Here is a 12,672-nt window from a genome sequence, read left to right as displayed (position 1 = left end):
CTCTGCCTCTCCCGCCGCACACAGCATCCGTACTCCCTGTGCCACCCCCACCCCTCCTCAGCATCTCCCTTTGTGGACGCAATCATTTTCCCTTTGAAATATCAAAGCAGCCTTTGGCGTTCATCCCTTTTTTCCATTATGGAAAGGGGACATCAGTTAAAATACAGATTTTACACAAGCAGGAATTCAGACACCTCGGACCTGAAGCTTGGTTTGAGTTGCAAATTGGTTGTTTATACTCTGAAATATCACAGTGTGACAAATCCATCAATAACCCATCCCGCGGTTTTCCCTTCCATGTCCTACAGCGGGCAGAACCCTCCCATCCGACCTTCACCCTCATCAATCCAGCAACGGAGGCAGAGAGCCAGACACAACTTCGCTGAAATCAGCTCGCATCAGTGGCCCTAACTTTGGTTTGTTTCAGTAATAAATGAAATTTAATTAAAATTTAAATATTTTCCTGATGAAAAAGAGCCCTTTCACTTTTGTGGAATGCCAAACAAATGTCCTAGTTTTGTGTTTAAGCATTTTAAAACAAACAATTAAGACTTATGCTATCTAAACCTGCCATCTCCTACCCCTTTCTAGTGTTTGTCCAGCCCGGGGACAGTGAGCAGCACTTACAGCATCGTCCTGCGCCAATCGATGCTGCTCGTTGGAGGGAGAGAATGTTTATTAACATGGGAGAAAGGAGAGCTGTCCCCTAGCTTTTAACTAAATTATCAGCTTGGGTGATTAATCAAGGTGTCTCGTAGCTCTCCACATTCACCCTGCTGATCTTGATGTCTGGCCAGGTGCTGGCACCGCTGAAATCACGGAGCATTGGGAAGAGCAAACCCTACAGGAGGTTCCTGACGGCTCCTCACTGCAATCACTACCCCAGTTTCATTCCTTTAGGGACATCTCAGCGTTACCTCTCTTGGCCTTGTGAAAGAGGGCAGGTCAGTAGCTTTTAAACACTAAACACGTATCTGCAAAACTCAACGCAATGCATTTAAGGGCAGGATTCACTTTGAGCATCCATAAAGGTAAGGGTGGTATAAAAATTCATGAAGAAGGCAGCACGTGCATGGGTGCACCCAAACCTTTCCAGGCCATACTCCCAACCTCCTGTTAATAAACCCCTACATCTAAAGGATACCCAATCCAAAAGGCTACATACCGGAGCGTTAAGAGACATACGGAAAACTGTTAATAACAAAACCAAATGCACCAATGGTGCAAGAGCTACACCGATAGACGGGTACCGGTTGTCTTCAACAAGGAGGAACAGCCAGGAGCACTGGAATGTTTTTCAGTAGCTATGTGTCTCCGTTGGCCGTGGCTCTGAGCAGACGTTGCGGTTGAACTCAGAGTCCACCGCCGCTCCGGTCCACCGGAATCACCGCCCTCTGGCGCAGATTCTCCTCCGCGGTCTTCATGAGCACGGCCAGCCGGCTGCCGGAGATGCGGCCCTTCTGAACGGCGCTCATCAGCTGCAGACACAACACAGAGAGAGGGTGCCCCGGTAAGTCATTGGGAAGACGCAGAACACGGAACAACCTCAGATCAGCAGCCAGACATGGACACTGTTCCATTTGAACAACGGCGGAGACAAGTACTTTGTCCAACAGCCGTTAGCAAGTATTAATGAAAACATGGAACAGATAATTCCATGTATAAAGCAAAACCAGAGTACCTCTGCTAAGAGGTCAGGCTGAAGGAGTTGGGGTTGTTCAGCTTGGAGAATAGAAGGCTCACGGGAGACCTTAGAGCAGCTTCCAGTACTGAAAGGGGCTCCAGGAAAGCTGGGGAAGGACTTTTTACAAGGGCCTGGAGCAATAGGACGAGGGGGAATGGCTTTAAATTAGAAGAGGGAAGATCTAGATTAGACATTAGGAAGAAATTCTTCATAATAAGGGTAGGGAGGCCCTGGCCCAGGCTGCCCAAAGCAGTGGTGGCTGCCGCATCCCTGGAGGTGCTCAAGGCCAGGCTGGATGGGGCTTGGAGCCCCTGGTCCAGTGGGACACAGGGGTGGGACTGGTTGGGCTTTGAAGTCCCTTCCAGCCCAAACCATTCCATGAAAACGCCTGTACAGTTTCCGAGACACAGCTCAGTGCTCACTGACGTCTTCCAGGAACAGCAGTGAGTGTTGGTCAGGTGTGGGGGGCAGAAGAAGTGGGAGTACGGAATACAAACCTCCTGGGAGTTACGGTGCAGGCAACTACCAGCACCGGGGTTTGCAGTAACACTTAGGAATGTGGGATAACCCCTCTATTTCACCAGCTTCACTTAAACAAAAAAACATTTTGTTTAATACCCCAACAATGTAACTGAGAGAAGAAAGCCATTCCTGACCCACCATCGCCCAGGGCTGTGCCCTTTCTCATCCACACATCCCTCTTTCAGGAGGCAGCGCACTTGACTTGCACAATTCTTTCAAATCCAAGTTCCTTTATAGACTTTTAAAACTAATTTACCTTTAAGTCCTCAGAACTTAGACTCGGCTCTATCTTAACGAACACACACTAGTGCTAAGATTTTAGTTAATTCTTTTTTATCCCATGGATAAAGTAAGCATTAGACTCGAAATTACATGCAGTCAGCTTCTCAAAGACAGCTAGGGAAAGCAATCGGCACCGTCAAAATGCAATTTCTTGCTCCCATTCAGTGCTAAGTTTTCCTTCTCTATGGGAAAACCCATTAATTACGTCTGCAGCTGGACCTGTGCAAATGTGGTATCAATCCTGCCAGAGGAGTAAAGAAGGGGAAGGGGGGGTCCCTGTGCCTGGAGGGGTTTACAAGGTGAGTAGATGTCATACTTGGGGACATGGTCTAATGGCAAACTTAGCAGGGCTGGATCAATGGTTTAACCTGATGTCAAAGGTCTTTTCCAGCCCAAACCATTCTGCCATTGTCTGAAAGCATTTGGCACCACTCTGCTCCCCGCCCAGAGCTCTGCGCAGCCACCCGGGTACAACCTGTTCCTATATCCTAATATAAACATCCACAAATATTTGCCCACACCTTTCCACAAGCATTCTGCGGTGAAATGCAATTACTTGAAAGTTTCCAGACAGCAAACATAAAAGTATTGGGAACCGACTTAACAGAGCCATTAAAAACATTAAACAAACATTTAATGTATTTTGCTCCTTCCATGGCAACCTCCTCTTCATTTATTGCCACACTTCCTTGGGAGCCTGTGTCTCCGCGGCAGCTCCTGGGGTGCTGCTCTACGGGAAAGAGGAGCGCTGGAACAAGTGACCACAGTGCTGATCACCAGCTGATATATTCTGCTTGCTTTGGGACAAAACCAGGAGAAGCCCAGGAGTGATGCTGTTAAAGAAAAGAAATTCGGGAGCTACTCCACAAGCGGGACTTGACTTCAGTACTTTACAGCTGTTATGGCTGAACAAGAGCGTTCAGCCCAGCAAAGCAAAAACCCAGCGAGCCACTCAAAAATGCACAGCAGACAATTACTGGTGGTTTCAAATTCTTAACCACCATGTACCCATCATAGAATCACAGAATGGTTTGGGTTGGAAGGGACCTCAAAGCCCATCCAGTCCCACCCCTGCCATGGGCAGGGACACCTCCCACTGGATCAGGGGCTCCAAGCCCCATCCAGCCTGGCCTTGAACCCCTCCAGGGATGGGGCAGCCACCACTGCTACCACCACCCTCTTTCAGCTCAGAATTGTTCCCCTCATCCTATCCCTGCAGTCCCTGATCAAGAGCCCCTCCCCAGCTCTGCTGGAGACCTGTTCACAGCCTTCTCCTCTCCAGGCTGAACAACCCCAACTCTCTCAGCCTGTCCTCATATGGGAGGTGCTCCAGCCCTCACATCATCTTTGTGGCCTCCTCTGGACTTGCTCCAACAGCTGCACGTTAACCAAACTACAGCTCACACAGCCCTAGCAGTTCAACGTTTTCATGTACAAAGGGATGGCAGAGGGAGATTCTTTCGAAGAGCCAGAAAATCAGCTGTGATTTTCTCTCATGAACTCTCAGAGCCTTCATTTCTTCTCCTCCCCCATGGTTGCTTTTCGTTTTCTTTCCCCTCCCCCATCACATCTTAGTTTCCCAGCTAAAATCACTGCATTTTAGGCAAAGAAATCCTCCCTTTTTTCTAATGCTGGACACAACTTGTGTAATTTTTCTGCATTTAGATTCCACAACTCTGCTCTTATCTGCAGCTCATCTCGAGAGAGACAATTACCATTTCCTCTGCCTTGATCTTGTTTGTTTAACTTGACACAGTGAAGAAAGGGCTGACATTGACCAAAATCCCCAGCATTAATTTATCTCATGTTCGGCATTCATCATTGCCACCAGGCAGGAAAGACATGGCAGTCACTTCAAATGCCACACCAGGAAAGGCTCCACAGCAGCACAGCCGTCTGGCACGCAGCGTACGCAAGAGAGTCTGGCAAACGGCTCAAGAGCACCCTTGATTTTGTTCTAAACCCCTGCAAAAAGCAGATGAGGAGGTTGCCAATGCAACATCCTTCACGCAAACAGAGACACATTAGCCAAATCCAGAATTAAAATTGAATTACATCGACTGTGGGTGCTTTAACCACAGCTCATTCTTTAGAAGGTTCAATATAGTAGAGAAACCATGAATCACTTAATAGATCTGGAAAAATTCACCAACAGGAAAGCTGGGGAGGGGCTCTCGATCAGGGAGGGCAGGGATAGGATGAGGGGAACAGTTTTGAGGTGACAGAGGGGAGATTGAAATGAGATCTTAGGGAACTATGGAATGGTTTTGGTTTGAAGGGACCTCAAAGCCCATCCAGTCCCACCCCTGCCATGGGCAGGGACACCTCCCACTGGATCAGGGGCTCCAAGCCCCATCCAACCTGGCCTTGAACCCCTCCAGGGATGGGGCAGCCACCCCTGCTCTGGGCAGCCTGGGCCAGGGCCTCCCCACAAATCCTGTCTTTTGATCCGACAAACAGCACCAGCCTACAGCGCTAACACCACAGCAACATCCACCTTGTTCCCACCCAGCCCTTCAGCAAAGGGGGAAAACCGTTCAGCATCCATGCCTTTGTTCCCTCAAGGTACTAGCTTCTCTTGTAACAAGGAAACACCCACCTGCAAAAACTCGTTGAGCTCAACCTGTCCATTTTTGTTCAGGTCCACTTCATTTAGGATATCATGAAGTGTGTTTTCAGCAATTTGCACGCTGATGCTCTAGAGGAAAAAAGCAGGGATGATTGTTGATGGGATTAGTCGGCACTGCCTATGCCACCTCTGAAATTTAGATATGAGGCTTGAACAGGAAACAAAGAGAACACAAGGTGACTTCACCTCCAGGACACGCTGCACATCCAGGATAGTAATGAACCCCTTCTTGTCCTTGTCAAACATGTGGAATCGTTTCTTGTACCTGCGAGATAAGAATTATCAGTGAGAAAACTGCACTCAGGAGAATGGCAGGTATTAATTCCGAGCAGCCCAGGGAACTCCCTCACTTCACTTACCTTTCAATATCTGCAGGTATTAGGCTGATCTCCGAGCTGTCTGTTAATTGATCCGATTTCACTTTGTAGCCCATTTCATAATAGAGAAATCTTTTAGCAGTTTCAAGCTCTTCCTACAACAAAAAAATGAAAATCTGTGTATTTGAGGAATAGCAAGTTCTCACACAATTATTTTTAACTCAGTATTTATTAGCTTCTTCCACTTAACAAGAGCTTATCCAAGGTTCAAAAACTGAGCGAATGCTACCTAAAATGCATTTTAAAAACACATTGAACTTGGTCACTATTTCCTCTTGAAAAGAGATATCCAGTCTAGCAAAGACTTTAATCTTTGTGTAAGCACTCTTAGGACCACACTGCACCTTCAGGCACACGTCTCCCTGTTTCACGAAGTACAGCACATGCTGGTGAGGCCCACAAAACGCCCTTTAGCTCACTGACAGTGACCTTAATCGTTAGCTTAGGCCAGGGAACGGTGCAAACGCAGCACTGCCACCTTTCAAATGACACAGCAGACTGAAAGCAGTGACAGAGATCCCGAGATCCTCCTTTAGTGAGGCAGATCTCCTGAGAAGTGTCAGTAAACAAAACAGTTGAACAGGAATAGGGTAAGTAAAACCAAGTCTACTTTCATTTGTGACGTTTGGGGACAACAGGACACAGATCCTCACTTCCCTCTCCACCTCTGGCCAACACCAACTCATTCCACAGCTACTCTGATAAAGCCTTCATAACGAACTGTGCCGGGTGAAGCATTCCCTCAGGATGAAAGCGTCACTTGATGCTTTCTATTCAGCTAATTTAGATTGTTCACATGGAAGCTCCTTAAGGCAAACCAAACAGTTTCAGATGAAAAAGGCCCTTTGTACCTTCTTTTTCTGCTCACTCCAGTTGAGTTCTTTGCCCATTATGTCTACGATCCTCGGCAGGGCTTCCTCCGCAGCCTGCACGTTCAGGAAGGCCAGGCGAGTGCGTCGGGAAATCATATCCACCGCCGTGCGGGCGTACTCCTTAACACCATAGACAACCTAGGAACGTAAGAAAAGGGGGAAAATGCAGATGGGAAAGCAGACTGGGGCTGTCGGAAAGATGTTCAGTGTCACAAACCGCATGGTTGCACAAATGGAACTTTGTGTAACTGGTTCCCACCCAGACAAGAGAAGGGTTTGAAATGCTCCCTTTTCCTTGGACTGTTTTTAAATGCATCTGAGAACAAACACATAGATATGAAATAAAAATAGACATTATATCAGTATAAATATTTCATTAGATGTAAACATTAATAGGTGCGTATAGAAACATAAAAACGAAGCATGCTCTGTGGGAGGGGAAAACCAGGAACAGATGAAATCTGGACCTCACCAAAAGAAATTACTTAAGGTGATGTTCCAAAGAGCAAGACAGACCTGCTCCACAACCTACGGATCCCAAGAAAGGAATCAAACAACAGCCTGGAACTTTCCCACATACCTCAGCTTCAATATAAGGAAATTCAGACACAAGACGCTTTCCAACGATGGGCCACCTCTTTCCTGTCACTTGGGCTATTTTGGCCACATCAAAAGCTTTGCCTCCGTATGTTGAAGCCAGATGCTGAGCCACCTGCAGAGCGGGGTACAAATTCAGCACGTTTTTCTTGTCATTCTCATACTGCCAATATCAAATAGGCTGAAAAGAGCATCAGATTTTGATGGTGTGTGGGGAAGCTACTTGGGAATGACTTAGCGCTGATGCCACTACGTGTGTATCGCTGTAACCGTGACTAAGGGTGCTCTGATTCTGCTGCACAGAGATCACATCTGTGGTCACATCCCAAGTACAGATTTTGTTGGCCTCAGAGGAACACTGACCCTAGTACATTCTAAGTTTTAAAGAAGGAAACAGTCCAGATTAGGAGGAAGGGAAAAGGGAAAAACAGAACAACTACTAGAACTACCTTTGCCAGACCACAAGCGCTATCAGGCTTTGTACAAGTTAAGCTGGCATTGGATTTAGCGGGGAAACAAAACCCTCCAACACAAAACCAGCAGAGCATCAAGAGAACCCACAGCTTACCTCACTTTCTAGCCCATAGTCTTGAGCCAATCTAATGTAGAGAGTGGGACTCCAGTCCTCAGCCCCTTGCAGCTGTAGCCCAATGGTCTTACTGGAACCTGCCTTCAGACCATGCGCCTGGATGGCTGCGTCGATGGTGTCCTGCGCCATGGCACGGTAGGTTGTCCACTTCCCACCTGTAACCACACATTTACATCTTTATTTGGGGAAAGCTAGCAGAAAACACAGTTAGTATGTACTACATCTATTTTATGTATCACGTTATTCTTACTACCAGTCATTCTGCCACTGCCAGAACATTTTCTGGTCATAAGAACATGAAGGATTATCCTGTAACAAGAGAAGTTTTGAATAAAACACACTGGGGGAGCCCAGCAAAGCTGTACTTGAGAAGAACATCCTGTACCTGCTATGGTGACAAGGCCACTATCGCTAACGGTAACAACGTGATTCCGGGATATCGACTGCGTGTCTTTGGAGTTGGGGTCTGTGACCAGAGGACGAATGCCACTCCACGCTGCCAACACGTCTCCTCTTCTCACTGTGCAGAGACAAAGATCAGCCAGGAACTGAAGGGTATTTATCTCATATCACTCCCGTAGTCTTTGCAGCACTGGCTCCGAGCAGATGACCGCTGTGAAACAAGAACTGCTCTGCACCACGCTGGTTAGTTCAGCAACTCAAAAGGTTCTCCAAAGTAATGGAACACACCAGGCTACAGAATTAAAGTCTCTACTGCCCTCATTGGCATCGAGAACTTTCTCTAGTCAAAAACAAAGTTGGAGACGGAAAGCTTCACTTTCACACTGGTTAAAATCCAACAGAACAGGGATAGCCTGGGAACTAACCAACCAAGAGAGATTCAACCCTCAAACTCACCCATCAGATCAGGAAACACCAAACCAAAACCTCAAACCCTACCAAAACCAAACACACAGGTTGCAGCACTGAGTCTTCTCCTTCTTTACTTGTCCTTACATTACATTTTAGAAACCAAAATAAAGTTTGTTCCACGTGAGCAGAACATTTGCTTTAAGGACTGCAAAGCTTTTCTCCAGCTTGCAGGCTATTTTTCCAAGTCCTCCTCTTGACAGGTGATCTTTATCCACAGTCTTTATTGGAAGTGCACTTACACATGTGCACAAGGAGAACATTCCTCAGCAAGGCTGTGGTTGATTGCAGTGCATCCGCCAGGCCTGTATCCCACACCAGCATTTGTAACTGCACAGCAACCCAAAAGGGCCCAGCTGCCTTGAAATACACCAGCCACCACACGTCACAGAATCATTAAGGTTGGAAAAATCCTCTAGGCTCATCCAGTCCAACCATCAGCGCTACCCAAGTTAAAAAGTGATAGGACGAGAGGAAATGACCTCAAGTTGTGCCAGGGAAGGGTTAGATACCAGGGAAAATTTCTTCATGAAAAGGGTTGTCAAGCCCTGGCAGAGGCTGCCCAGGGAGGTGGTGGAGTCCCCATCCCTGGAAGGGTTAAAAAAAAGTGTGGCTGTGGCACCTGGGGACATGGTTCAGTCCGCACAGTGTGGTTGGGCTGAAGGTTTGGACTGGATGAGCTTAGAGATCTTTTCCAGCCTCAATGATTCCATGCGAAGTACATCCCTAAAGCCAACCCTGACTACTCAGTAAACTTGGAAGAGGAAAAACTGAAGGCATCGAGTCATCACAGAAGTCCTCAACAGTTGTGGGAAAATACTACAGCCTCAAAAACCCACTTTTTTAATACAGGACTAATAGGGAGTTTAATTAAATTAATTTTGTTGCTTATAAATTTTAAATAGGTAAATTAACCAGACTGCTTTATGCTGAAGCCTTTAGAACATTATTTTTGAACCCAACTTTCAAATAAATGATAATTGAAAATCAGTAACAGGTTATAGAAATCTCCCCAAAGCACACCAAGTAGATTTCAGGAATCGCTCTGCCAGCGTGTTTAACCTGCCAAAATGAAGTGTTAATCACAGGAATAAGATACCATATTACGTTTATAAACTAATGAAACTCGAAAAAGCAGCCTGTGTGACACTATAATTAAAGAGCTGGACCACAGCCAAGCCTGTGGAAGTTGATAACCCTGGCACTGTCTCCGGCAGCAAAAAGGCAGGGCTGCAGCGCGTTGATACGGCCGGCGCAGTTGTTCGTTCAGTAACGAGCAATCTATAAACCCCTGCTAATTGCGTGTGTGAAAAACAGCCTGCACCCAGGTAGGTTTGGTGCAGAAGGATTAAACGCTTCTCTAAAACACCCTGCAAACCCTCTGCATCAGGCAGAGTCCCAGCTCTCCCGCACTCATTTATGTCCACTTCTGTTCAAGAAACTTAAACCATGTTTCCAAAAGACTCTGAACTTAATGCAACACACAGCTGTCCGTTACCATACTCAGGAAACAAGTAACCTGGCATTCCTGATTTCCAGGAGCCAGACTCCCTAACCCAAGATGCTGCAACGTTCCTGCCCACAGGCTTTTCAGATCTATTTTAATGCTGCTGCTACAGCAGAAATACAGAATAAAATGCTTTACAGAACAAAACCCCTTGCTTTGAAGGAAAGAAGCCTCTTGCCTTTAAAGCAGTGCGGAGTCAAAGCGGGGCAGCAGCGCACAACAACCATGTTCTCAGCTCAGCTACTGAGGAACAACCGCCACCGAGTGATTATTACCAATTCCCCCTTTTGCCCATTATGCTCTGCTCTCCCACCGACAACTGACACTGGCAGATGTTTGCCACACCAAGAAAAGCAAATTCTAAGGGTAAAGCATCTAGAGGAAAGGAAATAAAAATGCAGACGTGGGAAAAGTCAGAACAACTCTTCCCTCAATGGACATTAGGAAGAAATTCTTCATGCTGAGGGTGGTGAGACACTGGCCCATGTCCCATCAGTTCTAGAAACACCCTGATGGCCAAGAATTGTAGTTGTTAGAATCCCAGAAAAGTTTTAGACAGAAAGCATTCACTAGGACTGTAATGCCACAGCCTCACCCTGGGAAAACCAGAGCCAACAAAGGTTTACCTTCAACATCACCACCAAGGTAGTTGCGCACTTCATTCAAAATGAAGTTTATGTCTTCTTCTGTTGGGATGGGATGGGATGTAACATCTGTCGGGCTGTCTGTTGTCCCTGCGATGGTCATCTTCTCCCAGGGCAGGAAGAAAATCACTCTCCCGTCACTGGTGGCGGGGTCAAGCAGACCCATGTTGTCAGGGCTGGAATAAAGAAGGGACACGGTTCACAACAGCTCAGGGATTCTGTTCCCACACACCTTGCACCGAAGATAAAGTACTGGAATACTGCCTTTGTTCTTGGTTCAAAATATCAAAAAGATCAAAGATTCCACACGTGACTGTGACCAGACTTTCCAAAGCACTCCCAGAATTTTGGGAGATAAGGGCCTGGAATGTGATGCTTAGATAGTACAAGAATCTGATTTCCTAAGTGAGTTAGCAGACCACAACCTTACACCGAGGAACCAGGATTCAAGGCACCTCAAATCTTCATTTACTCTGGAAAATCCAGCTCACTGGAATTTCAAATACAAACACTTGGACATTTTACAACAGCAATTACTTGAAACTTGTTATGGAATGAACAACTGCTTTTAATCAAAAAGCAGGCAGTAACCGGTAATAACGCCACAACAGGAAGGCTGAAACAGAACGCAGCTCAAAACGGAAGAAAGAAGCACAGAACACCCACGTTCTGTTCTCACGCGCCCAAGTACGTACCAAGGAAAATGTAAGATGACGATTTATTAACACAAGTTCTCTGTTATCTGCTCCCTAAACAGAGGGCAAAGGGAAAGGCACACAAAATCCCCCAACTTGCACTGCCACAAAGGTGAGGCGTAAGGGTTAGCAAGAGAAAGGAAAAGTAGGGAAACCCAGAGCTCAGCAACACTGAAATCCTACGCGTACATGGAAGGAGTAGATGGAAATAGGAAAATTCCCATGCTAGGGCAGCCAGAGATCGCTCACCAGCTGCCACGTCATGGGAACGAATCCCCCAGATTCCCCAAGGACTTGGACCAAGAAGGAGACTGAACACTCCCAGCTCTCTCCAGGGCATTCCGAAAGAAGGCAAGAGATGTCACTACCCTCGGGACCAGCAGACACTAACGGGGTGCCGGCATGCAGGGGGGTTTGTTTGTTTATTTATGCCAGCCCTATGAACACAGAGGTTCAGTAACACAAAGAAAATCAGGAGTTCTGGCTTCTGCGTAAACGGTTCCTGCTACAATCTGACATATATAAACACAGTTATCACTGGTTACGTAGCTCTGCTGCCGTTTCAGAAAACAAATGGCTTCTATAAACTCTGCAAAGCAAACACCTTCCATATAGGAAACCATGGATGCTGTCCCTGTTTCCATTCATATTTCTTTAAAGGAAAGATGCTGACTGTTCCGGAAGGTGCTGGAATTCCCTGTGAAATTGTGTCCAGTTGGGGTAGCAGCCTGCAGCGTTTGCACCTGTCCTGGGAAACTGGAGACAGAGGAAGTGTATGGAAAGAGGAGAAGAGGATGTATTTGGGTTGCAATAAGGACCGTGGAAGGGGAATAATCTACTGGCCTCAAAAACCTGCTCAATGAGCTGAAGGAAGACAAAGTACTGTAGCCCCGCGTCCAGCTCTGGAGTCCTCAGCACAGGAAGGATATGGAGCTGTTGGAGCGAGTCTGGAGGAGGCCACAGAGATGATGTGAGGGCTGGAACAGCTCCTGTATGAGGACAGGATGGGAGATTTGGGGTTGTTCAGCTTGGAGAAGAGAAGGCTCCAGGGAGACATTAGAGAAGCGTCCAGCACTGAAAGGGGCTCCAGGAAAGCTTGGGAGGGGCTCTGGATCAGGGAGGGCAGGGAGAGGACAAGGGGAACAGTTTTGAGCTGAAAGAGGGGAGATTGAGATGAGATCTTCGGGAAAAATGTTTTGCTGTGAGGGTGGGGAGGCCCTGGCCCAGGCTGCCCAGAGCAGGGGTGGCTGCCCCATCCCTGGAGGGGTTCAAGGCCAGGCTGGATGGGGCTTGGAGCCCCTGATCCAGTGGGAGGTGGAACTGCATGGGCTTTGAGGTCCCTTTTGACCCAAACCACTCCATGACTCTGTTTCTATAGACCTGCTTGGCTGGTAGTTACCTATT

The 12,672-nt window shown here is 47.1% G+C and overlaps 1 protein-coding gene across 4 annotated transcripts in view; it reads right to left on the bottom strand.

Moving 5' to 3' along the window:
• Positions 1-208: 208 nt before the first annotated feature.
• GPD2 (glycerol-3-phosphate dehydrogenase 2) overlaps positions 209-12,672 on the bottom strand; it is a 43,785-nt gene continuing 31,321 nt past the window's right edge. For all 4 annotated transcript variants that reach the window (XM_069861676.1, XM_069861678.1, XM_069861679.1 and 1 more), the window contains exons 9-17: positions 10,556-10,749; positions 7,938-8,072; positions 7,532-7,707; positions 6,947-7,078; positions 6,346-6,504; positions 5,477-5,589; positions 5,304-5,382; positions 5,088-5,186; positions 209-1,478 (exon numbers count right to left, since the gene is read on the bottom strand). In XM_069861676.1, coding sequence (XP_069717777.1) covers positions 1,353-1,478; positions 5,088-5,186; positions 5,304-5,382; positions 5,477-5,589; positions 6,346-6,504; positions 6,947-7,078; positions 7,532-7,707; positions 7,938-8,072; positions 10,556-10,749 — 1,213 coding nt within the window. In that variant the 3' untranslated portion in view covers positions 209-1,352. The remainder of the gene's footprint in view (positions 1,479-5,087; positions 5,187-5,303; positions 5,383-5,476; positions 5,590-6,345; positions 6,505-6,946; positions 7,079-7,531; positions 7,708-7,937; positions 8,073-10,555; positions 10,750-12,672) is intronic.

This window comes from Phaenicophaeus curvirostris, chromosome 7 (assembly GCF_032191515.1).
Source record: "Phaenicophaeus curvirostris isolate KB17595 chromosome 7, BPBGC_Pcur_1.0, whole genome shotgun sequence".
Taxonomy (NCBI): domain Eukaryota; kingdom Metazoa; phylum Chordata; class Aves; order Cuculiformes; family Cuculidae; genus Phaenicophaeus; species Phaenicophaeus curvirostris.
Note: the sequence above shows the minus strand (reverse complement) of the source record. Positions and strands in the feature narration are given on the sequence as shown.